The sequence below is a fragment of the Filicampus tigris genome, chromosome 2 (assembly GCF_054856515.1).
Source record: "Filicampus tigris isolate MCC_2025a chromosome 2, RoL_Ftig_1.0, whole genome shotgun sequence".
Lineage (NCBI taxonomy): Eukaryota > Metazoa > Chordata > Actinopteri > Syngnathiformes > Syngnathidae > Filicampus > Filicampus tigris.
This window is the reverse complement of record NC_141218.1, coordinates 1,676,141-1,702,500: the sequence shown is the minus strand read 5'-3', so window position 1 is coordinate 1,702,500 and position 26,360 is coordinate 1,676,141. Positions and strand designations below refer to the sequence as shown.

The 26,360-nt window shown below is 44.5% G+C and overlaps 1 protein-coding gene and 1 long non-coding RNA gene across 7 annotated transcripts in view; one reads left to right on the top strand and one right to left on the bottom strand.

The window, feature by feature from the left end:
* Positions 1-26,360, top strand: part of LOC147150765 (uncharacterized) — a 495,403-nt gene that overhangs the window by 180,583 nt on the left and 288,460 nt on the right. The window lies entirely within an intron of this gene.
* pcdh7b (protocadherin 7b) overlaps positions 2,883-26,360 on the bottom strand; it is a 98,292-nt gene continuing 74,814 nt past the window's right edge. For 2 of the 5 annotated variants that reach the window (XM_086024333.1, XM_086024334.1), the window contains exon 3: positions 2,883-5,760. In XM_086024333.1, the coding sequence (XP_085880459.1) occupies positions 5,249-5,760 (512 nt within the window). In that variant the 3' untranslated portion in view covers positions 2,883-5,248. Of the gene's footprint in view, positions 5,761-7,562; positions 7,582-26,360 lie in introns of all 5 variants that reach the window. The other 3 variants (XM_086024335.1, XM_086024336.1, XM_086024337.1) reach the window with 3 other exon arrangements.

The following is a 26,360-nucleotide window of genomic DNA, read 5'->3' as shown; positions in this document are numbered from 1 at the left end:
AGAAAAACATACACGCATAGCACATGAAGTTTTAATCTCCCTTTGGTTAGCTTCTTGACCTTAGGTTGAGATGCTAACCATTACCAGCCAGTCACCGATGCCAAACGCGATCCGGGGCTTTCTCTGCATCATGTGGAGGAGTTGAATATCCTGCTTTCTCCATTGTTTACCCCACAAAGTGCATCAGCTGGCTGCCCTTTGCAGATCAACTGGAATCTACCCTCACACTGCCGTTCGCCGTCAAACTGGCTGTTGGCTAACGCAAGCTACTCCTCTGCTAGCGTGGTGCCTTTTCGGCAGCATCTTAGGGTGTTCAAGATGTGATTCTCAAAGTACAGATCAGCTGGATTCAACTTTGAAGTGGGATACATTTGAATTTCGTCTTTTCAAATTGTTGTTTTTCAAACCTCTATTTAGGGGCAAGTTTGATTCATCTTAATCTTTAGGTAACCTACCGTTTTTTCACCCCTACAGTGTATTTACAGTTTTAATGTTGAAATTGTACATAATGTTACACTGGCTTGCAATTGTATTCTATATAAATGATCAGAGTGATATTTGGCTTGCTACTGTCGCCACTCCCTTTCGAGTCAGCCCACAGATTGCGCCGGGTTTCGGGTTTGATCCGTGGCGCAAACGCCTACGTCCCTCACGCGGAGGTTTCAGGTTGAGGCTTGTCTCTACATACCTCATGCAAATATGATGAATTATTCATGAGCGAAGTGTCACCTGCAGTGTAAGGTTGCTTTGCAAATTCGGTGGCCACATGTGGTTGGTTTAAAAGATCACAGAGGTATCAGTCGTTGCAGTGTGCCTATTTGTTTATGTATGAGCACATGTTCATGTCAGATACAATGATGTACAGTCTAATAAAGGAAAACCAGCACAGATACAATGCGGTATAGTTATTGTAGCAAATATGACTCTCGGGTGTTCTTTGGTTAGTCTCCGGCCTGGCTTTACCACCCAAAAACAGAGACAGACCACCTTAATGAAATTCATGAGCAGCCCGCAGGCAATAACGCTGTCAATATTGAAGAATTATTGCAGGTTTGCAAATGATATTGGAGGCAAGATGCTCAAGGTGACCCGGGTCGAAGATCATAAGACGTTTTGTCCTCATCATGCTTGTTTGTATTTAGCAGAGGTCTGAGTACGGGTTATTAGTGTTTGGCTTTTTCTTCTCCGGAGCTCCCCCTACTGTCGAAAGGTGTCATTACAGTTGGGCAGTCTACATTGGTGGCAGTTTGATTTCTTATGCAATTGTTGTTATATTGCTGATGCCTGCCATGAGCTATTTCTGCACTTTAATTGTATTTATCTGATTCAGTCACTGTTTTATTCATTTAAAAAAACATCATTTGTATTCATTGCCCAAACATTAATAACATTCAAATTAATTCCAATTTGTCTTAATTCCCCCCCACTTCTCTGCTTACAAATGCACTACCCGCTGCTTTTTCCTGCGATTCACAATGCTTCACAAGACAGGAAAATGAGCGACATTTGCATAACAACAACAACAGATTCCTTCGAAGTGGTGTCTTTACAAGGCGCTTGATTAAAAATGGTCATTAAGAGAATTTTCTCTTAGGCTTGCATATCTTCAGTAGGTCTGTGTGCAACAAATCCATTGTATTCTGAAAGGAATTTCAGCAAACCATTTTTGAACATCGTTATGAAGAAATGATATTACTTTTGCAATGCTTTGTCCACAGTTTTTATAGAGTTATTAATTTGTGGAGAATGAAATCTCTATGCAGCATTGGCTGTGCCCTTTCTTGGCGAAATTTGGAAATGATCATCAAACAAACTTTGAGGCCGTTCGTCAACGTACAAGCCTTGGAATTCACTCAAAATAGCTGACTTTTTTCTTGGGTCCTTGAGACTTTTTGTGTTGTTATAGACTTGTCCACCTAATTTGGCGTTGACCAATGAATCTTGTGACAAGGAGCTTTTTCTTTTTTTTTTTTTTTTTTTTTCTTTCTCTCTCTTTCTCTCCAGGCCCCTGTTTCATTGAATTAACCGCAGTGTACGCTTGGAAGCAAAATGGCTGCTGTCACTTTCAGGCATGGCTCATTTAGAGTTTTGCATGTGTCCTGTTAAAACAGACATTTACACCAAAATTGGTGTCATTTGGTGGAAGCTATTTTTCCCTCTTGACTTTCCATGCCCCTTTTTCATGGAATTTATCCACAAAATGGCAACTTCAAACCCGAATGTCTGACTACCGTTTCAGTTTTGTACATCTATCATGTTCTAATCTTTACCCATCCTAACCATACTTTTTGGGACCTATATACACTTGCACTTTCAAAAATTGCTCAATTGTTGAGTCTCCCATAATGTAAGCTTTAGCATAAAAACATACATACTTTGGCTTAACGAGGTTTCACATAATTGTGTATTTCCAATTGCAGAAACGTAACATATGGTGTTGACAATTACCAGTGCTGGATGCACCTGAAGCGAAATGGACGGAGGCGTGGACACGGTGAAGATTTACCATGTTATATTTTAATTTTTGCAGGGACAAAAATGACAAGCGATTTTATTTACACAAACCTGTACAAAAGCAAATTAACTTACATAAAATATCTCATAAATAGAAGTGGACTTGCGTTCAATACACGTTGCCATGTTCAGCTAAGCTGCGTGCATAGTGACTCATATTTAACGATGATAAGTCAGGTTTCCTCGATTTCTATATCAACATCCAAGTCGCAGGACAAATAGCAATGGTTAATATTACAAATCTGGTTACACGTTGTGGATACTCGAGAATTCGGGCTGAGCACGTACCTCGGGCGGCGTTGGAGGGGAATCACACATTTACCGTTTTGACCTGTAGCCCCCCCCCCCCCCCCCCCCCCCCAGCTAGCAGTTGTATGTCTCCAAGCAACATCCCCCCAAACTACCACTTCATCATTCTATGCCTCTATAATCAATCCTAGGGCTTGTTTCATGCAAAGAGCTTCTCATGTCTTACACACTCGCTTGTCAATTTATCTTACGCAGTACAAACAAATAAAAGGGATTAGCATGAGAATTTCAGCGGTCTCATTCCCAGTCGATGGTACTGACAACTTTTACAAATCTGTAATAGCTGCTGTAATTTCACATGTGGCCGATAAATTGCGGAGCGAGCGGCGTGTACATCAGCGCAGCGTGACAAATAACCCATTACATCGTTATGATAGCTACCAGCAAGCAAGGTTTGGAACGTACCCGGAATCATTCAGTAATGCGCCACACTCGGAATGGATAGTTCAACACCAGATCGGAGCCCAGTTCAAGTTTGGCTCGCTGACATCTGACTGGCGAATCCTCCGGGAAGCCTTCCACAGCACGTATGGAAATGTGTCCCCAGTCCGTTCAATCATACCCATTGGTATAAAAAGGCACAATTGCAATTTTGCATTCACTCTATCATTTTTTTTTTTCAAGACGATACAGTATACAAAGTGGCACCAGAAAAAGGGAAAAAAAAAAAAAAAGTCAAAATACAGAGTACAATTTCATGATCATCTCTACAATTTCAGCTGTCGTTAACAAAATGATGGAAATGAAATCCATTGTTAAAACACAGGGAGAATTTAGTGCTTTCTGTGATATGATGACGTACCCAAAAGGGAAACCAATGTACTAAGTCGGACTACATGGCTAATGTTTCATTAGTTATAACGTAAGCAAGCAACAAGGTGGAATCCAATGTTACAGGGGTATTTTTGTACATTTTGTTTTATCGTTTTTTTTTCTTCTTCTTCTTCCTTCTCATTAAGCGAAGTAAGTTCCATAAAGCGTGCAGTAAAAAAGTAAATATTCATGTATACAATTGATAAGTATAGGAGCACTGTCTTTCCGACGACGAGTAGTACTTACAGACTATAGAGAGCCAGAATGCAGAAATTGCAACTCCATTCAATTCCATTGGCTTCGCTAACATATCAAACGAAAAAAAAAAGGTCCATTGCATTTCAGATTACTCATTTAACGGACAATCTAAAAACACCATGTGGAATGTTTTAAGTTCAGTGTCTGGCATGAAACACAAAGGATTCAAAGGTAAATTCAATTATCGGCTTTTTGATTGTTTTCCGTTTTCTTGAGCTGATTCTTACATTCATGCTCAAAAGATACACTCCGGAGAGCGGCAACTCGTGCTTATTAGGACCGTTGCATGTGTGTTACCTTTGAATGCTTGGGCGGGGGGGATCATTAAAAGAACAAATAATAAAATCTGATGATTGATTGATGGTAAATGTATACATCATGATATTTATTGCTCAGTCTGTCCCACGATGAAGTAAAAGCTGTTTTGAAAACAGGACGCCATCACGAACCTGTTGTTGTCCTACCTACAGTGTAGCCTATACACGTGCGCATCCGGCCCGTATACACGGCGCTTTTCTATTTTTCATTTTAATCTCCGCTCACTTGCTTACCGGGAACATATCGGGCCCGTTAAATTCATGAATCGGGCTCGCCGCGTGACAACCGCAGCGGTGCGCGGTCTGCAGCCCAGATGCTCGGCTTCGCGAGGGGGCTCGGCCTCACCAATCATAACCAAGAAGCAGAGAGAGGAGGGGGAAAAAAAAAAAAGAAACCTAGTCTCAAGTGTTTCTGTACAATTTTTCACGTCGCCGTCCGTGCCGTGACATGACTAGTGCCAAAGAGTCTTGGCAGAAGAGACGTAGCGCGGCATATTTTAAAGCTTCGTCTTTGCCGACGTCTCCGTTCGTTTGGTCTTCGAGTCAATCCGTGGATGCTCCGAATGGTTGGGACCGATATCCAGTATATTGATGCAGCCAGCTCCCAAAAGAATAAAACAGTCAGATCCAGACACACTTTGAAGCAAAGTTGGCCACTTTTTTAGAAAAAGAAAGTCTCTTTTTTTCTTTTTTTTTTCTTTTTGTTTTTAAGAGGAGTCTCAATGTGTGTGCGATGGATGTGGATGCATGCATGTACTGTCGCGTCTGTGTGGAAAATAAATTGGTTAATCTACAGGTGGACTATCGGGCAGCAGACCATGTTGCAAGAGACCAACTCGCCAGATTGACATCCCAGTAGTAGCGCTTGAAAACAAAAACAAAAAGGAAAGAAAAAGGCCACCTTCTTTACATATTTGTTGTTAAAGTCTTTGGAGTCCGACCTCATTCGGCGCAAGGGGGCGGTGAAAATAACTAGAGCCGTAAGCCGTAGTCGTGTTCTCCTTCCCGCAAATTTCTGGCCCAGAAGTCGCGTCAGCTTACAGGTACACCTCCCGCCGCGTCAGGGTGCCACAGGAGGTGGGCTTGTACTCCCCAGCGGGCGCCATTGGGATTTCCTCGGTGGGGTGGCCCAGCGTCTCCTCCCCGCCGCCGGGCGAGCCATACGGAGGTGAACCGTAAGACGGCGAGCCGAAGGCCTCGTAGGAGGAGGAAGAAGAAGCCATCTTCTTACTAAGTAGGTTGCAATTGCGGTCGCCCAGCATGTGGCCGGCGGCGGGGTCTCCGTTGGCCATGGTGGCCATGGCCAGGGTCTCTTGGCTGCCGGGCTGCTCTTGGCTGCTGCCGCCGCCGCTGCTGCTGCTGCTGCTGCTGCTGCTGTTGCCGCTCATGAAAGTGGAAAGCTTTGGTTGTTGGGGGGTGGTGGTGGACTTGGATGGCCGGCGCTCGGGCGACGTGCGGACAGGCATCCAGCAGGAGTCCGAGTGGCCGTACTCGTCGCATTCCCGGGTGCACTTGCCGGTCATGGCTACGTCAGGCAAAGGCCGCGAGTCTGCGGATGAAGAGAGAACAGAGAGGCGTCAGGGCGTTTTGTTTGTTTTTCGCCAGCGCTGGATATTCTTTGATGAATGGGAACTGTAGATATCTAACACTTGACTGTGTAAAGTGTTGACAGTGCGAGTGCCGATGCGAGAATCTGCCTTGATGTGTATGGGAGCTGTTGCGCAGGCTAGCCCGATGCTACTTGAAAGAATCACTGAGTTAAATGTCCAAACTTTGCATCATGTTACAGCTCAGCGCTGTTGTATTTAACTTTCAATTACAATCTGTTCACATTCAATCTTTAGAACTGATTTATAATGTAGTTTAAGTCAAATGTGTTAAAACTTTCAACTTGACCTTTTCATTGAATCATTTCAGTTTATTTTCTCATTTTAAGCACCGAGTTAACGTTACAGTGACTTCTAATAACATCACATTTGTAGGAATAAAACTGCTCCCTCGTGAAGTGGTACTAGCTGCGATCAATTTGTAAAGCACTGGACTAGTCGACTTTTCCACTTTGACGATTAGCGCTTGCAATCCAGTCAAGTTGTCACTAATCACATACTTTTGGCATGAACAACATGAACCGTTTGCAGTAAGAAATTACATGTGCTGAATTAAATTCGTCCATCACCTTATTTGATTTCACTTATCTTCTCTTCCTAATTGCGCAACTTTAAGCGAGGTAAAATGAACCAAAAAAAAAACAGGTTCAAACAGGATTCTGAACAACTTTTCATCCCACATTGTCAAAGTGAAAGGAGGGCGGATAATTATTCCACCACATATAAAGAGGTACATGATAGTTTGCGAAATTGCATGCAGAACATGCTGCTGTGCTCCAGAACGAGGTTTCCCCCTTTTGGTCAAGTTTTGCATTTAATTTGTATGTTTTTTGGAAGCATTTCCCTCCTCCTGTATTTTTTTTTTTTAATTACTAAAAAAAAAAAAAAAGGAAAAAAAATCAATGACATCATCAGCGACTAGTCGACTTGCCTTCCACTACATAAGTGTCAACTTAAAAAATAAACAATTGGAAATTATGCATCCCGACTAACAGCCTCAGTAAATATAGTATGTGGAGGTTGTTACCGTCTTCTTTTATTTATTCCGCTTACAGCACTCAGCTCGTATAAATAAAAGCAATGTTTTGTTTTCATGCATGCCACCACAGCAAGTGTAACAACACAACAATGAAAAACGAGACAACTCGGCTGGCTTGGACAGCAGCCTCCAACTAAAGAACGGTGACGTGAATAAGGCTTTGAAATCATGTCATGCTTCAAAAACGGGTTTGTGCTGAGGCGGCTGGCAGGAACAATGAAGACATCCATTCGACTTTTATTTACGTGGGCCCGGTCGTGCTTCGGAGAGACCAGCGCCCTCCTTCCTTATCTGCTGATTGACAGCTGGCAATCACGTCTTGATCTAAGTAGCTTTACAGATTTGTGTGGCTCAAGCGTCCTGGTATTCTCTTTAATCCACTAATTAGGGTTTTAACCAATTACCTGTCTTAGCGATGGCCTCAAGATTAGCTATTGTATTATGAGTCGCTTCAAAAGACTTCCTGGTGTCGCTGACAATAAAAAAAATATTTTTTAAAAACTAAGCGGGAAGGTAGTCGTCTGTGACGCATCACTGGCCGAGTGGACAAGTCATAGATGAATGTTTTGGTTTTGGTTCTGTCGAGATGTTGATGTAGTTTGGTCATGAAAGGATGCATGAGAAATGAAAATCAAGCAGCGACGGGGAGTGCAAACCAAGCCAAGCATGCCTTTGCCCAAAACAAGAGTTGGTATCGTGGCTTACTTTTAATGCTCTTTTTCTCCTGTAAAAGAAAGAATACAGAACAGAAATCACTTGTTCTGTTTGTCACACAGAAGGTATGAAGCAGGAGTAGAATATCCAAGCTACGCAGTAGACATGACTTTGATTGCGGGGAGGACCGAAGAGGGCAAGGTAAAAACTAAGCGCTGGTCTTGCGAGTGCCATTCTGTTGCTCATAATCCCTTTCCCATGGAATTATGGAAAGGCTTGACCAAGCATCGCTAGTCGACGTGGAGCCGAAGCCTCGGGGAACCAATTTCACTTGACACAAAAATCCAATCACTTTTATCATTAGCCGATCCGACGCAGGTCTTAATGAATTCTAAGTAGCCGAGTGAGAGAAAGTAAAGGCGAGAGAAGTTGACAAAATCGGGAGATGTAATACAATGACATGATGGATGGTGGCATGACACCCCCCTTCCCCTCCACACACCCTCCACACACACACGCTTCTCCCAGCTTCACAAAGACAGCCATCACAGGGACTAGTGGATACTGATTGTCCTTCTCATTTAAACCCACAATGCAAGGCGGTATTCTCGACCGCGGTGTGGCTAATTGCTCATCCAATCCCCTTGAGCATTCAATTTGAATTGTTGTGCCACATACGGTCTAAATGGAGGCACATAGTTTGTGGGCACCGAAAGGCCATAAGATGGGGGAAAAGCACAACTATTGTCTAAACTAAGTTCCTCAACTCACTTCAACATACAATATGCCGATTCATGAGTAAACAGGGGTTATCTGCTCTACTAGATGCACAAATACCTTAATAAATGTAAATACAAGGGACCCTCAGTTTACAACGGAGATCCAGTCCTACATTAGGTGACGTAAGTCGCAACATGCTGTAGTTGATCACTGCCTTATACGAATAAAGTAGTATTGTCATAACTACAGTAAATATATACAGGTATGTGAAAACCACTTTGTAGGCCACAATGACGCATTCTGACATCCAGATAACGTCGATCACTTCCGGTCATGAAGTCATTTTACACTGCTCAAGGAACGATCGACTGAAAGACACGTTTTTAGACCGTGAATTTATTTTTCATTGAAAAAAACGGCCTGCTCCTTGCCAACTGCGCTAACCGTGCATTCCTGCACTGTTATGACATTGTGGGACGTAAAGTTCCTAACTAACCTACGCTAAAGTAGTAGTCAATTCATAATTTCCATAACCGTTTGTATGAAAAACGTAACAAAACCATGAATGGAAACCAATCAAATGCAAAAAGTGCCATGTGACAATGTATTCTTAGCCCTCTGTGCAAACTCGTTCCAGGCCATCTGTAACCTCAAATCAACTATCGGGAACTTGGTAAACCAAGGACCCCCTGTACTAAGTTGGAATTTCCAGTGGATTTTCAAGGCTGCTTCCATCAAGACCGCATTCAATAATCAGGCCATGGCAAACAATACCAAAGAAAAGCCCTGGGAGGACCAGCATTGCAGAAAGTGCTCTTTTGTCCCGTGCACAATCAAGCGTTCGATGACACAATGCGAGTGGGGTCGCAAGCCTCACTACACCACGAAGAAGACAAGCTAAGGAGGGAGGTTGCAGGTTTTACCCCTGGGGCGCAGCCCCTATTTGCGAGCCAGAGAATATCTCTATCGCTCGGGGTAAGAAGTGCTTTCAGCCGAGGGGAGCCGGTAAATTCGTAATGGCCTACAACACAGCCCATTTGCCCTCCTTCAGTTCCGAAACGGGAACCAGGAGAGGTTGCAACGGTGGAGGGATGAAGCATTGGCGTAAACCGGTATTGTCACAAGAGTGACATTTTTCGCCTTGTTTCGGCTGCACCGAAAGCAAAACATGGAGGCAACTGAATTCATATGACTGCAGAAACCTTTGCTCGTGGTGAGCGTCCCTTCTCGCGGCCGGCCGGCCGGCAGTTATTGCTACACAGGCCCTCAGTTATGGCTACACAAGAAACGGAGGGCGACACTGCCAGGACAGAGAGAAGGAGAGTTAAAGGAGAGTGACAATGCTGTGAGTGTAGCGAGGTCAAGGCCTGGGAGAGGCGAAGCAGCAGATTGAACGGAGAAGACAGCATGGCTGCCTCTGGGCCGTCATAGGCCAAACACACTGCCAAAAGAGAGCAGCGGAAAAAGAAGAGTTGCGGAGACAGGATTCGAGGAGGAAGGATCGGGGACAGAGGAGGTCTGACTTTGACGAGAGATCGCACGAATAAATCCTGGCACGTTCACAAATGTGTTCTCATACAACGTCTTATCAATCCGTTCACTCCTGGTAGACAGTTTGAGGTTTCGCTTTATGAAAACAGAGTCCCGTTTTTAGGCCGGATATTTTTGGGGACTTAGAGTGAACCCTTCACTGTTTGTTTGTTTGTTTTCTTAATTGCAGACACAAATAATTTTTTAAAAGCCAAGTGTCAATTTTGGTATTCCCTGACACCAATAACAGTACTACATTCATACGTAGACAGGACTTTGTTGGCATGTTAGGGCCCTTTCAAAGAGCGCACAAAGAAGCATGAAGAGGTGAATTTTTCAGATTCGATTAGATTCCACGGAAAAAAACGTCAATCTGTGAATAGCAGTGAACCCCTCGCTGTTGCAACCAAGTCCTGTCTTTTGGGCCAGATAATTAGATTCACTACATCTCCACCCAATTCCCAAGAAAGCTTATAAACACTTTAACCTCCAAATGTAATTTACACGCCTCCACATGTTTCGGATTTGAGGGCAAAGAGTAATAACGGACTGAGTGGAAAACGCACGAGTGGAGGCCTTGTTGAGAACAAAGCTTGGGAAATGGGCTGGCGATTGCCTCGAACCCATCATCAAAGGCCTTAGCGCTCAGATGGATCTATTTGACGCGGCGGAGCAATCAGTGGCGAGATGACAGTGTACATTGCTGCGTGTCGTACAGATTACTTGAAGACGCCATGAGAGCTAAATGAAATATTTATCCCGCAAAAAGCAGCTGCCGGAAACCAGACAGCCTCACGAGCGATAGATGGAGATGGGCGAAGGCGAGAGGTAGCGGTTCGGGCAACCTTTGCCCCTCACTTCACATTTGCACTTTCAGAGGTGGCTAAAGTACTCGCACTTCGTATATGACAAAATCAGACACAAGCCACACCCTTGGGAGTTTAATACAGCTAGATTTGTTCCCAAAAATGGAAGTGAGGTGGACACAAATGGCCGGCAAGCCCTGAGGCATTCCTTAGGTGGATGTTGGCAAATCATTACGGCTGAGGCGCGTCTCCCCTGTGTGTGACGATCCCCCGATCCCCCGTTCCCCCGTTCCCCAGTGACAGAGGGTCCCGCGTCATCAAAGAGTAAGAGGGGGCGGGCACGCATCGGCGGTGGATGAATAGGCAACACGAGGCAGCCCCTGGGGGGGGGTCAGCCCAGGAAACGGGGCCGGCGCAACGAAGAAGAAAGAACGGCCGAGGGGCAACAATAAGTTGTGGGAGGTTCCTGAGAGAAGAAAGCAGAAAGGAAAAGAAAAAGTGGCTACTAAATTAGTAATAGCTTCTCAGCGGGTTCAGACAATCCACATAAAAAGAGCAAACGTCTTCCCACCCACACCGAGACATTTGTCAGTCAATTAAAGGAGTGACGGCAGACAGGCGGCGTGGGGAGACGTGAACAAAAAGTGAGTCTTGAGGAGGGGTGACCTTTTTGAAGGCGCACACCGAGCAACGGCGTTAATTGACGGCGTTAATGCCGGGCTGGGAATTTGCTGTGTTTCTGTGTCTATTGTTGTCTTCCGCACCACACCCTATGAGAAACATTTTGCCAATTGCCGAGTTGACTGAGCAAACACGTGAGGCAGTGCGGTGCTACACGGCCTCCAGACTGTCAGAAAATATACTGCAGGAGAAAGAGCACAAGGCAAAGAAGGAATCGAAGGAAATGGCCACTGTTGGCAAACTCCAGTGCTAAGCATTTGCGGTCGTCTCAGAGACACCGACAATCGGGACTTTGTTGACTTTGATTGCGAGACAGGGTAAATCCGCAAATCTGGCCCATTTGTCTGTGTGTAGCTAGTTTAGCTTAGCTTATCTGAAAGAATCATTTGAATGTCATGCTGTACCCCAAAATGTGCAGGTCAGGGTCAAATAGAAATGAAAAAGAGAAGAAGAGAATGATCATCAAATACCTCTCGTTTTTATCCTGAGACTTTTTTTATTCGAAAGACTCATATGAGATTTGCATTGGCTAACCGACATTCTCGGTTCAAGATGCCGAATGAACCTTGCAATGTGAGCGCATTTTTTGTTTGCCAGCCACAGACAATAAGACACACTTTCATTTGCGAAGACAAACACAATATGCATGAAGGAGCGGTGTGTTTAGAAAATGGTAGGGCTTTCTGCGCTACTCTTTAGCTTGTGTGTGTGTGTCTGTGTGCGTGTTTGTGCAAATTACGTCCCAAAACTGCTCTCGTCACCCAAAAAAAAAGTCACTGCTTCTCTTATCACTCTTGCCCAGGTTCTCTCGCGCGGTAGCCACTTTTATGGTTATTTGTCAAACTGTAATTTCGATGAAACCGTCCCTTGAAAATGAACTTGAAAAAACAATTGTGCTTCCGGCAAGTCGTGCGGTTGAAACCATCCGAATCAATGACGATGAGTCATGGGGAAAAAAATGCGATGTGTGACATCTGATATGGTTAACATAAAGGAGTTATGACCATTGGCATTGTATGAAATACACGGCTATAACTAAGGCACAAAGATGAGTGCTGCGTGATGAATTACATTCATAAAGACATTAATTCTTTATGACGAGGCTATAAACCACGGTCCCGGTAAATGGCGCAGAGGTGCCGATAAACATTTGTGCTCTACCCCCAAAATTGTTTTGCAGGTTCAAAATCAGCTGGGAAAATGTGTCTCCGCTCGCTTCTTTTCTGTTTTCCTCACATCTTATTTGCGCTTAAAAGGCTCATCTGTTCAGATATTGTAATTAGATGACACTTGCCCCAGGTAACCCAAAAAATGATCACACAGGCTCCCTCAAGGCCCGGTGCCAACGGAGAAAGTTGAAAATAAACCGCATCAGTCGACTGTGCGCTGATGAAAGCGCTAAAAGGATGTGTCAGTCAGCAAATAGGTTCATCTCACATGTATCCTTGAGTCTGACCAGGGTGCCCTTGTTGTTTCAAACCCTCCGCCGAACGAAGGCTTCCGGAAAAGCGCGTGAAGGCTTCCCGCGGTACTTCCAAAGTCATCTGATCATCAGTTTAATTTGCAGTCTTGGTGGAAAACATGTCAACTATCACCGGGCCTATTCTAAAAATTGCACTCAGTGGAAATCGGGATCTTTGATTTCTCGAGAGCCTTAAAACATTATCCAGGCTTTGTAGCTCGCTGAGCGATACAGCCTGATAACGCCAAGGTGTCCTGGATTATGGATAAATCGGCCACACTTTGTCCCCTCCAGGAATGCTGCATTAGATTTCCTGCCGAGCTGTCACCTTCCCTGTTCGCTGGCTGTCTTTGAGGCTCGCTGCGTAACTTTGAATCAACTCCATTTTTCAATCCACTGGAGACGAGAGGAAGAGGGTCCTCTGCTATAATCCCGGTCTGTTACTCTTTACTGTTACTCCTCACATTTCAAAGCGGAGACCTGTACTTTCTACACCTTTGTGAAATTCATTCTCTCCAACATTTGCGTGTGGCGATAAAGACTAAATACAAAGAGAAAATCAAGGGTGGTTGAACTCTTCATTGAGTAAGAGATTGGGGTCGAATAAGGCAGAAAAAAAATCCAGAGCCAACGTTACAAAACCAGTTTTGCTAACCAGGTATGTAATTGACAGAAAAAAGTAACACTCAAATCCGTCTTTTTAAGGAATTGATCATGGCCTTTCCTTTATTTTTGACATGGGAATCTTTTATTCTGCTTATAGGTACAGCGTGTGACTTACATTTGCTTCTTCTTCTGAATATACTGTGTTTTCAATCCACATACCTCGGCTCACCAGGCAGGTTATCCAGGCAATATCAAACTGACGCCAGCGCGTCATACACAGTGTATTATTCAAAGCACTGGAGGCCCAATTTGTCACTCTGGTGGGCCCATCACGGGCGAATATCCTTTCTGAAATGTATTTTTCACACCGTCTGTCGGTGAGATCAAAGCAGCAGCCGCCCGGCGAATCCACCCCCCCCCGCCCCCCCATCTCTTTCCCCGAGCTGATTCCCACTGACAAAACCAGTCAATTCAAACTGAGCGGATCCCTTTTCCAAACAACAAAAGGCGGCTTGGGAAATAGATTGGAAGAAAGAGATTCAAATAATGGGTGGGTCAGCTCCTTCCAGGTAGATGTGTCGTAACGAAAGAATAATTTGGCATTGTTGAGAGCATGACTGTCCTAGAGGGTCCGAGGTGATGTTCCCTTTGGCACCTTAATTTTGTGTCAAAATACTTGCAATGATAGGACATGATGAACCGTGTCACATTTCTAATGTCTTTCCTCCTCTTCCGGGTAAGCACAGAAAGCCTGTTCTATTATGCATCCCCCCCATAGCCCCTTTTCGGTGAAGCTCTTGACCAATTGATTTTTCCCCTTTTCTAAAGTCTACATCACCCCAACCCCCCCCCCCCCCCCCCGGTCCCCCATCTTTGATTCTAACGCTTCTGGGTTGTGGGAAATGTTTATTCCCATTGATCCGACGACCGAGCTGATGGGTCTTTCATGAGCGCCAGATGTCCTACCGTTTTCTCTGAATACCTGCCACCGGCTTTTGTCTATTGTGTAGCTCACCTTGGGCTAGTTCTTTGGAATCCTCAAGAGACTGCATAGCACTGCCCAGTTAAGACAAGGTACATCAAATTTTCATCAAGCTGCCACACACACACACACACAGTGTTATCGCTCAAAAATGGTGCTTCTCCTCAACATAGTGACCACAGGGCAAATTTGGGCATTTTGCCTTCCTTTTGATCAAAGTCCCGATTGTCAGATTTCTCTAAAAGATTATCTGCAGTGATATCATACGGTGTGGGGTATGTTAAAAATGTTGTTTTTTTCCCCTCCCCTATCTGTTTGGAAAACTGACGACAATTGTAGATGGCAAACCTGTCGGATGGCAAATCTTTGTGTGCGGTCACCACTGAGTCCAGCTGGCTGCGCCACGGCCTTCGTGATTGTGACGTGAAGCATGACAATAGCCAATCGGGAAGCTTGTGCGCTTGGTGCTCACAGCCTGTTGTTGAGTACGTTTAGAGTGTCATTCGCTAACATTGGAAAAGACAAGAGTTTGCAATCACACTGTCATTATCACAGTAAGGGCTGTTGTTCTGCCCATTGTTCTCTCATCCCCCTACTCACTCTCTCCATCATAAGCCAATCGGCCGGCAGACGGTTACGCAACAGATTCTGGGTTCTCTTTGAGATCTTTTCTTTGGAGCTCTTCTTTTCCTCTGTTGCCAAGTTGGTTCCCTTTAATGTATTGCGCGTGTGTTTCTTGACACGCTTCAAGAAAAGATGACTCTGAATTGGCAATTGCCGCTATATAAATAAAATTGACTTGACCAGACAACCTAACAGATTTTCTTTTGTGCATTACTACTCTGTCTTCTTTGCATTTTCCATCCGGATGGCACTATGCAACCTCTCGCAGGTCATTCTTGGTTCTACCAAAAACATGTTGGTCATCGTCTCATGGTTGTCAGCTGTCTCAAAGATAACCCTGTTATCCCGTGCTTTGGGGTGTGCTGAGTAATGCTTCTTTTCTATATTGTGTCAGCCTGAAAAGAACAGTAAGCACATATGCCGATCATTGTCATGTTTCAAAACTGGATTAAGATGTCAAAACATCAAATGTGCGTACCCTGCTTTAGAGACACAAACTCTACAATCCATTGATAAAGCGTCTGCCCCCAAACTAGAAAACAGCTAAGCCTCATGAATATCACCACCACTACCACCACCACAGTCCCTCACTCAACTGCTCCTCTCATATTTCCCCATATGTGATTTCTGCAAAGCATCATCCACATTTGAGCATGAAACTTAAATAATACAAAGTTGGAAACGAGGAAAGAGTGAGGCATATAAGATTGGGGAGCAATCCTTTGTCTTCTCAAAAAAGGGAATTTGAGAAAGGCGCGTTGAGCTCCAGTCGAATGTGCAACCAAATGAAGAGAGTGAGAAACATAATCAGCGAACGTTTGAGCGACGCCACTGAGAGAGTTAGTAATATGCTTGGGAATTTAATAAGGCTCAGCGCTCCTCAGTAATATCACCGGCTTCACAGAGTCCTTTGGGAAACACGAAATGTACCGATAAAGGATGATGCTGTCCTCTGACAAACTGGGTTGGCTAAAAGCATGATTGCCATAGCTAGCGCTGATGCTAATGCGCTTCGGGGTACTTTAAGTCCAAAACGCTGCTTATTCCCTCTCTCTGAGCAAGATCATCTTTGCAGAATGACATACTTGCAACAGCGTTTTACAAGGGATGGAGTTTGGCGAGAACCTAAACATGGTGGCAAAGAGGTTGGGGTGGAAGTTAACACTGACAAGTTTGTTTTGGATTAGTATTATTCAAACTCGAGTTTTGTGCTGTCTCTGTGATACCTTGTTCTCCAGTTGCCTTATTATTAACCACGCTAACAGTTGCCAGATACCCTTGACCAAATAGTAAGTAAAGTAAGTAAAACCTGCTATTTTTTCCTTGTGGGCTGAACAGCCCCGGTTAGCACGCCCGCCTCACGATTACCGTTTGGAATCCTTTGTACGTTCTTCTCAACTCCACTTTATTTATAGAGCACTTTAAAAACAACCGTAGCTGCATACAAATACTGTAGATCACATTTGTCAAAGTCAAGGCCCGCGGGTTAGATGTGGTTAGAAATCTCACATTTTACTATTGGTAATTGTTGGCATTTGATATTTTCATTGAGTTTCGAAGTAGTACTGAGATGTCCCACACTGTGAGCAGGCATTGAACGCTCCTCGAGCGCTAAGTTTTGATAGCGAGAGACGTGGTTTCTTTTCTTTCTCCTCCTTTGACACAGCTAGCTAGTAGTTTGTTTGTGCCAGCAAACTCAATAGTTGCAGATTTCCCGTGTTTCACCACATTTGTTGTTGTGTGTAAATGTTAGAAGGTGAGTTTAATCATTTAAGTTCGTGTCAGGTAACTGCTGTACATAATAGCCTAGATATGTTCTCGTGAGTGATGTCACGTTGATGAACACTAGTTAGTTATTTCGGCTAGTATGCTTACTATTCTAGTGATGTAACATGTGAATGTGTATTGTATGTATTGTTTGGCTGTTAAATTGCTTTATACAGTTTAGGCATATTGTTAACTAATGGATATGCATTGGATGATGCTGCTATGTTATTCTTTGTCTGTGTTGTTGCAGACCACAATAAATAGACGTGTCAAGTGGAATACGGGCCTGTGTTCTCTGACAGGAGCACCCACATCCATACCTTGCCACTCTAAAATAGAGTCAGCTGGAGACATCATACCAATCATATGATCCTCTCCGTTTTACTTCACATTATGTACAGTTCATACAATCTTGCAGCCCGAGTCAACTATAAGATTTTCTCCAGTTTGGCAGGAGAAACACAAACGTTCCACTGATCTTGTTTCACAAGACGGGCAGCGGCTTCTTCTCGGGTCATAAGCGGAAGTAACGTACGAGCTACCTCACAAAAGTAGCAGTAATGTACTTTATTTTATTTTTTATTTAGTAACTCCGAACATAAAAACACAACAGCCATGGGGGTGACAAACATAGAGGCAAAGAAATATATTACAGAAACATAAAGCGTGACATCATTAGCAGGCGTGAAGGACCTGATCCGATCTGGACATTTTAAAACATTTCAATGAACATTCTATCAGTCCGGCCCTCGGCTTGTCGCAAAATCTTTTATCTGGCCTCCGTCCATTTGACTTTGACACCCCTGCTGTAGATGAAGTAAAATGAGAAGCTCGGGTTTTCTCCTGGTTCAGCCCAACGCATGTTCAGTTCATTAAGGTCTTAAAATTGTCTGTTGTGACCATTCCAGGTTGTACCCATCCTCAGGATGGGTGGAGAGATTTCCTGGAACACTCTATTTCTTCCCACTCAGCCCCGCATTTGAACCGTTTTCGTACTTCAGTATTGGTTTGTCTTTCTTTTCTTTTCTTTTTTTTTTTAAAATAAAGCCTTAACCTGAACCTCGTCATTTAGCTGTGATCCAGTGGATGTGAGTTTGGCTGAGGTGCATCTGAGTCTTCTTCAATTGACATACATCAGAAGTATGCGTGTTCACACTGACAGCGACACAGCTGAGAAATGCACCTGACCCGCAATGTCCTGTCAAACCAACAGAGACAGACACACTCTCGCTCCGTTGACTTCGATGACATTTACATACCACACTGGCTGCTAGTGTAGAGATCACCCTGGGGCTGTACCAGACCTCAAATTTAGGACGGGCTCCCCAATCAATCTCCCTTGTCGCTACCTTACCGGGACTCGCTCACCCTTGACAAAAGAACCCAAACATGTACCTCGCTCCACTGCAGCCGGAATGCGCCGTCGGCTTTCGGATGCGGGATGCATAGCGTGAAAGTCAAAAAAGAAAGAAAGGAAAAAAACCAAAAAAACATTGTCCATTTCTCTTCTCTCGCCTCGCTCGCTTAGCTCTTTCTTATCTAAGTTGACATTGATGTTCGTGCTCCGTCCTTCCGTCTATCAAAGCTCACCTGCTCTTTTGTTTTCCCTAATCCGTCCTCCCATGCTCGCACAATCTCCCTTCAATACCTTTGAAAATGTACTCCTCACTCCGGTGTCCTCCCTCCCCCATTTCTCTCATTATCTGCTTGCGTCTCTGCTGATGGGCCAACGACTCCCTATTGGCAAATTCATGAGATTGATCTTTTTTTTTTTTTTTTTTTTTACACGGGTGGGCGGCTATACTAAAAGGGTCCCTCTCGGCTCTTCTAAACTACCGGTGCGCTTGTTTGGCTCCGGAAACCCCCAGGCGGCGAGACTCCTGAAGGCCGACCGCTTAACATGCATCGGGTTCAACCCCCCCGGGGACGTTCGCAGGGTGAAAGGAAACGAAAGCAGAGTCGGAGGCAGAATACTAATCAAGTGTGGCACTCGAGGAAAAAACGTCATGAGAATTACATCTTAATTTGAGGCACTACCCCAGCATCTCATGTTCCTTTTATGTTTGTACTGTACGTCGTTATGTGCTGATATGGCTGCGGCAGTGTACAAAGTGGTGTGTGTGTGTATCAGTAGAGAAAATAATTCAGTAGCATTCAGTAGTTTGTACATAAGATTTTCCGCATTGTGTGAGAGCGTTTCAGCAGTGAGTGTTTCACTTGCAGTCCCCTGCAAAAGTATTGGAAGGGCAAGGTCAATTCCTTTGTTTTTCTTGTATGTCCAAGACATTTGGGTTTCAGATCAAAACTCAACTCAACTTGAAAAGATTGGAAGATGTGAGTGATGGGTGTTTCTAGTTGCTCAGGTGTTGCCTTTTCCATTGAGTGATTAAACATTAGATGGCGCTTGTTTTTGGCTTTGACTTTCACCTGTGAAAACGGCATTTGCTGTTAAGCTAACATGAAGGACAGAGAGCTGTCAATGGGAGAAACGCAAACACATTAAGAAGAGAGAAAATCGATAAGAGCTATTGCACAAACATTGGGCGTAGGCAATGCAACAATTTGGCATGTGCTGAAAAAGAAAGAAACGGCTGAACATTGGACATCGAACATGTCGACCCAAAGGTCTTCAGTATACAACAAAATGAAAGGGACTGACTTTGGCGTTCCAATACTTTTGGGAGGGGACTGTATGTGGGTGAGCAAAAAAAAAATGTGAGCGGTAATTATGTCCCCGCATAACAATTTTTTCAAACTAAAAAGAAAAAAAGTCCACTTATTGTATTAATATTGCGTAGGAGGCGTTCAATGATTTGGTTGGTTGCATGTGTGTGTTCAGGCAGAGGAGAGGCAGCAGGAAAGGAAAGGGGCCTCCATTAGCGTGATTAAAAGGACAGTAACAAATGACTGCAGTGTCGCCGCAGCCATGTGACTTTGCCAACATTATGTAGGCCACGCGTATCAAGACGCTTGCTCGCCGACGATTTGCCTCTTGAAGACGGATCGTCCTCACGACGTTCTGGAAGATTTCCTCGATCGCTTGTTGTTGATTGTGTTTTTTTTTTTTTTTTTTAATGAGAGGTGTCTTGTGACTGGCTATCAAATATTAACGAGCTGATGGTTAGTTTGCGGTGCTTGGCTAGAATGCCCAGCAGTCTTACCTTTCAACCTTTCAGTATCAGGTATTTTGGGATTTTGGTCACAAATGGCTCAGTAATTTTCCATTTTTCCACCTAATGTGAGCATAAGTAGAAAAAAAAAGTGCCCTTTTTGATGTTGCATCACAGGAAGAACGCGGTTCTATTTTTGCCCGCGTTCATTAATATTGGAGGCCGAGAAACGATTCCGCTGTACTTTAGCAGACACATTTTTGACATCTTTTGCACCACGTGTGTGGCAGGTGCTGTGGCTTGGGCGAAGCGCTTCGTTCGCCTCCCGGGATGCGTTTGAGTGGGGAAAAGCGCAACCGGAGCGCAACGTGTCAAGGTTGCTTTGAAGCTCTTAATTTGATGTCTTGTTGTGGCAGTGTGTCGCTTCTCATAGACAGAAAACATAACGTGATTGGGGTGCTTGGGGGTTTCTGTTCTGTTGGGTCTTTGGGTAGACATTGAAAGCCATATTTGAATTATTGAAGCTACCATATCTGGAATGCCCTTTAAGGTCTATACTAGTTCTGTAGCAAAACTGTGATCCTTTAACCCGACCGTATCCAACCAACCGCAGTTGGCTCTGTTGTTCAGCCTCATTACGAGACAACATATGAAAAGGGTTTTTGTTAAACAGGCGTCCGATCAATACCATTAAATTGTTGCTCGGCCCCGAGTATGAGATGAGCCCTTGAATGCAGTCGGCGATGAGACGTGATTCTGGTGAACGGAGGGAAAAATCGACGAAATTCCAAACTCTGCCTGTTTGCGTAACGTATTGCAAAGGAAACCAAAATTGAAAGGCAAATAAATCAGTAGGTTTCGAGTTGTGAGCAGAATGAGAGGGATACGCTTTGGCTAGGAAGCATCTATTCTTGGAGTGTGTTTGTCCTATATTTTGAGAGTGCTGCCTTGCATGAATACAAATGCCCTGGTACGCTGGGGGGGGGGGGGGATGTCTTGTTTATGCAAATGTAATGAAACAATGACGCATCGCAATGTACATAGTTATCATCCACACCGTTTACACATACTAGAAGCTCTGCGTTATGCTGCAAATTGACGGAAAGCTCCTGTGTGAAAATCCTGCTGAAAACACGTAGACCTAGTGTAATAATGATAATGCTAATAATACTAAAAACTCATCAGTGGATTGAAATGTATTTACAGTGGTGCCTTGATGTACAAGTTTAATTGGTTCCTATCGGCTCATCGGTACGGCACTAATATTAGCGGGGCCTCGCACAGCATAAGGTACATATGACTTAAATTCCTGTTTTTTCGTATATGTGAGTACCACAACAAAGATGCTATTTAGCGTTAGCATTGACTATTCACACATTCATGCTTTTCTTATCCATTACTGCCATCCATTTTTGGAAGGCAGGCAGATATGATCACAGCTCTCCACGTGTTTGCATTTCTCCTATCCCACAATTTCACTCATTGTTAGAATATCGTCCTGGGCTGGTAAACGGGAACAAAACCAAATGGGCCCTGAGCTCCTGGACGCATGCGCCCCGTTTTTTTTCCCCATTGATTTTCTCACTGGCTGAGGAGCTTGTGACAGGGAGTCTCCCCTCATGCGGCCGGGGTTATTGATTCGCGGAGTGTGGGAGCAGCGTGGGTGCATGAGAGGGTCAAGCGTGCCGGTGAAAAGAGTTGGAATGTGGCCCATTAGCCGTGATCTCTGACGCCTCTCATTAACGTCCGCAATGCGGCCCTTTTCTCGTTCGAGGTAATAGGGCGCTTGCACATTAAACAATTTGTCCCAATGGAGTAAATCACTTACATGGGCACTAATAAGTAGCGTAAAGTTCCGAGTTGGAAGCCGCAACTTTTTCCACAGCCTTAACCCCTGCGGTTGTTGAAACTATCAAACTGGCACTTAAGCACAAACCCGGCAATAAAAACAAATAGAGCATCCAACATTACTCACAGTAATACAGTGGTACATGAACTTGTGAATTTGTTTCCTTTCATGACCTTGAATCAAATCATTTGCTCAGTTTATGACCACCGCAATATCAATGCTAGCTTTGTTAGTCCGTTTTTCACATTAATGGTTAGCATTAGTGTACTTTCGTAAGCCACATTTCTGTGAGCAACACCAGGCCCAAAATTGATCGACAGACGGCTTGGAACTTGAAAAACTTGCAAATTGGGACATTGGTACTTCAAGGTAGTATCGTCTAGTCTCTCAGCTCTGCGGAAACATTTTGAACTGCCGGAGCTCAGCTTTAGCTTTAGTTGAGTTTGATGCCTGAATTTTTTGACATCATCAATCAACTGCACCTGTCACGCCACTGCCAATTGACTGAATCCAACAGATGTTGACTTGTAGTACGGTGTTCATTGGCTAACCTTTCCCGACACCTCCCTTTAACCCTTTCAACCTCCAAATATGATCTCCTGATGTGGTAGGCGTTTTCCTGGAGGACACCGGCACACTGGAGGCAGGCGAGACGGATGACATTTGGAAACCCCCGCAAGGACTGAATCATTATGAGTACCTCCCCACTGGAAGTGTGGCCGGATCAGCAATATTTCACACTGACAGAAGGACCTGACAGCAGGCGTTCACACACGAGCTCAGCTCCTCGTTCCCGCTTTTATTTATTAATATCTGGCTCTCTTTCTTCTGCACTCGTACGTCCCCAGACGGGAGCGAATACAAGGGTACTCGTCGACCGTGTGGCAAATTCAGAACTGTGGCGTGCTGGAAAGAGCGACTAGAACGCTGCACTCGAGTTGGAAAGCGATGACGAAAATCAGTCCGCACACCCTGTAGTTCTTTTGACGTATTAGCACTCTGGTCTGACAATTTTTATCCATCGCATACAGACACACTCTGTTCCTCGTGTACTTGGATTTGTCCTTATTTGGGAAGAAGTCTCTTTTGGCCCCAGAGACCCTTGTGTACTGCATCATTCTCTGCTTACATTTTAACGAGGAGCCAAGGAAAAAAAAAAGGTTTGAGAGCATTTCTCCTTACTTGGTCTGACCTTCTACAAAGTTAACCCGAACTCATCTTTAAACAAGTTGGAAAGAACAGCACACTCTTTGGCAGGAATAGAGTGATGTGAATCTCCAAACAACTGAGGCATGTTAGCTTTGGACGCTACTGATGCAGAAAGACGATCAATCCCACTCAGTCTCCTAGGAGTAGTCATTCTTTTGCTTCCATTCTTTCATCTCTCTTTGGGTGGCCCATGTTGCCTTTTCGGACGAAAATGTACGTTCCAATCTGTCTTGCCAATCTGTCGTCATCGATTCAGTAAGGAGATCTACGAGCTTTATAGTCATTTTTGTTTGTCCTATCTCATTTAAGGCAACTTTAAGAAGAAATTAAGGGTAGTTGAACAACTTATGGCAACAACCACCCAGCATCATTCAATAATATCCAGTTTATTTCAAAAAACATTTTGAAAAGTTATCAGATATCTGATATTCGGGCCTTAGCTAGCTTTGATAACATGGATGTGAAAATGCTCAAATTCCACCTGATTATCACAACACGTGTACTGTACCTCGCTTCGCCACTGTCGATTTATGACTGGTTTCTGAATGCATCGGGGAGGCAGTCAATCTTCAAATAGCCCATTCTACATGCGAATCATTCGGGATAACCTTTCAAAGACATCCAAGAATTGGGCATTGGCCGACTTTGATCATAATCCAGGGGTAACATTTCTGCAGGTAATGCATCATTGTGCACTCCGCTTAGCGTTTGCGATTGTCGACTTCCGCACCATTGGACAGTATGTTAGGATAATCTTTACGAGACACTTGACACTCTGGCCTTTACCGGCTGTGATCGGTAAGGTGGATTGGCACTCAAAATCATCTGTGTTTTTGTACCCCCGCTTACTACACTTTTACCAGTTTCATCACCAGTCACGTGCAGTGACTAATACCGTTCGCTCGGATCAATTAGGCGGATTGGCTTAGGCTCGGTGCTGGCCAGCCCAAGGGGTTGGCAGTTACACACACGTCGTCCAATTAAGTCAATGCGAGCACTTGCCAATAATGTCTGAATAATGGACCTTAAGGGGGGCCGTGATTCATCCGGGAGGCGATGGGTTTTGGGGAAGCGATAGATTTCTTATTCCCCTACCTCTCTTTTTTGCGATCTCGATCAATATAAGGGCCTTGTGGCTTTGGCGATGTTCTCACCGTTGGTTGAGGACAATAACCACAATTGTTCACTCTCTCTGTCTGTCTCTCTCTCTTTCTCTGCCGCTCCCCTGTCCAAAACCGACAGGTTGCTTTGTGTCACATCTAAACAGCTGTAATTGAATGCGCCGCGTGCGCCATCCGACAGTAGCGTTGTCATTGCCGCCTGCCTGATCACAGGCCCAGAAAGTGGGAGATGCCACGTTGTGCACAAAAGGACCATTTGAAATGAAGACGGCGACGAGCAGGAGTGAGGCTGCTATCTTTGCCTGCCTTCTGTTATCTCGCTTGCTGCCCGCATTTTCCACAAAAATGATTATTCGGAATACGCTGATGCAAAACCCCTCATTCTTCGTCGGCGTTGCTCTGGTGCTATCAGATCACGCGAGGAGCAACTGGGTGCACTGAGTTACCGCTGATTTATCTTCTTTTCCCGTTCCCTGTGTCTCGACCATAATCTCTTTTCCTCGCTCTCTTCTCTCCTGCATATGAGCACAGCACATCAGGGTGGACCCTGACGTCCGAAGCCCCCTCCGTTATTCAAGTGTGGTCTTCACAATGGCAAAGTATTTTAACACTCTCACTCTGAAGTGAAGCACCATTGGGTACATTACACTTAGTTGACTGGTCCTCTTTTTGTCTCCATCCGTTAGTCCCCAGTGGCGGGGGGACTCGAGTCGGACTGAAGATGTCCATTTTAGGACGAGGTAATTGCATAGCTAAAACGTATGGGAGAGTCAACTTTACAAGTCTTGACTGTTTACTTGTACAATGTTTAAAAGACACTTTTCCATTTATTTTGTTTGTGAAAGAAGAGTTCTTTTTTATGTGGTGTGCGCAAACCTGGCAAGTCACGAGTATGCTGCGCCGCGGAGTGCACGAGCCACAGATCCAAAGATGATTTAAATGGACTTCAATTATTATGGTTTTGATTAAAAAGGGTGGAAAGAGAATGAAAACAAAGCAATGTTTCCAAATGAATGATGAAACCCCAAACAATGACCACACCCGACTTTAGAAAACCCACAAAGACAGCAAAGCTACATTCATGTCATAGCTTAGCTCACTGAGAGCTAGGCAAACATGATCTATGCTTAATGTTGTTTCTGTGTTTAGCTGAGAAGAAACTACGGAACGTGACAAGACGGACAGTGGTTTAGGATCATTAAAACAGATGTGGTTATGAATACGACTAACTAACGGGAGTCCAGATACTGGCTGCAAATTGTCTGGTAGTGTGATTGCATGCTCGATGTGTATTTTGTGGTTGAGCATGATTGCGTGACTCGAGCAAAGACTGACTTGACGCGACTTGCTTGAAAATGAGTGGCTTGATATTTTTCCGCAGTGACTTGAGACTTGCTTGAAACTTGAGACTTATCACTTGCTCATTTGGGACTTACTCCCACCTCTTTTAGTGTCCAACAGATAATTGTTTCAAAAGCCCCCTTGCTGTTTTATTTAAAAGACGGGCACGTGGACAACAACGCAGCGAGCCGGCGACAGCTGCAGCCAGGCATTTACCAGCAGGGCATGATGGGACAGAGCGCAAATTGGTGCACAGAGGCTCAATGGCCTCATGAATCAAGCCAATATGGACAATGCTGCAGCGCTTAAGAGACCAGGACATGCTGCCCGGAGACTTTGCAGACTGTCGCAAGTCTGCACATTCATTTAGCTCAGATCTATGTCCTCAACAGTTCAAGGAAAGTAGATTGAACCCCTGCCATTTCACTTTTTTTCTGCAGAGCATTTCAGCTGTTTTTTGTCCCTCTTTCTCTATTGCCCTAAAGTGCCACAGGATGGGAAAGCTCCGGCTGATAGAAAAGTAGTAATTGCTTTCAGGGAAGTGTGTTGAATTGAATCATCTGCAAGCTGTTTATTTTTAAGGGTCATTTTTTAAAGATGGGTCGGAATGATGTTAAAGTCTCTCTCTCTCTCTCTCCAAAAATATAGTTTATTTCTTAAAAACACCCACCAGACACACACCTGACCTCTTGCTCGTTGGCAACAGCGCCGCTTAAGCTGCTAACGCTAATGACGGCAATCACAACACGGGCGCTAATGCTGTTAATAGTGACGATAGCGCTAATGAGGAGGCTACCTGGGAGGCTGTTTGCTTAAGCTGTTTTTCTGTCTCACCCTCTGGGACCACAGATAAGAGGCCCTGATATCCTGTCGTCGCCATCCCCAGGTGGTCCCCCGAATGTCCCAGACTCTCATTTGCACTGGAGGACTGCTAATGCACATCGCTAATTAAAGGCAGGGGGAATGAGGTAACTCCAAAAGTCCCTCAAGTGGCGCAGGGAAGCAAGTTGTGACAAGCGAGGTCTTAAAACAACATTTTGG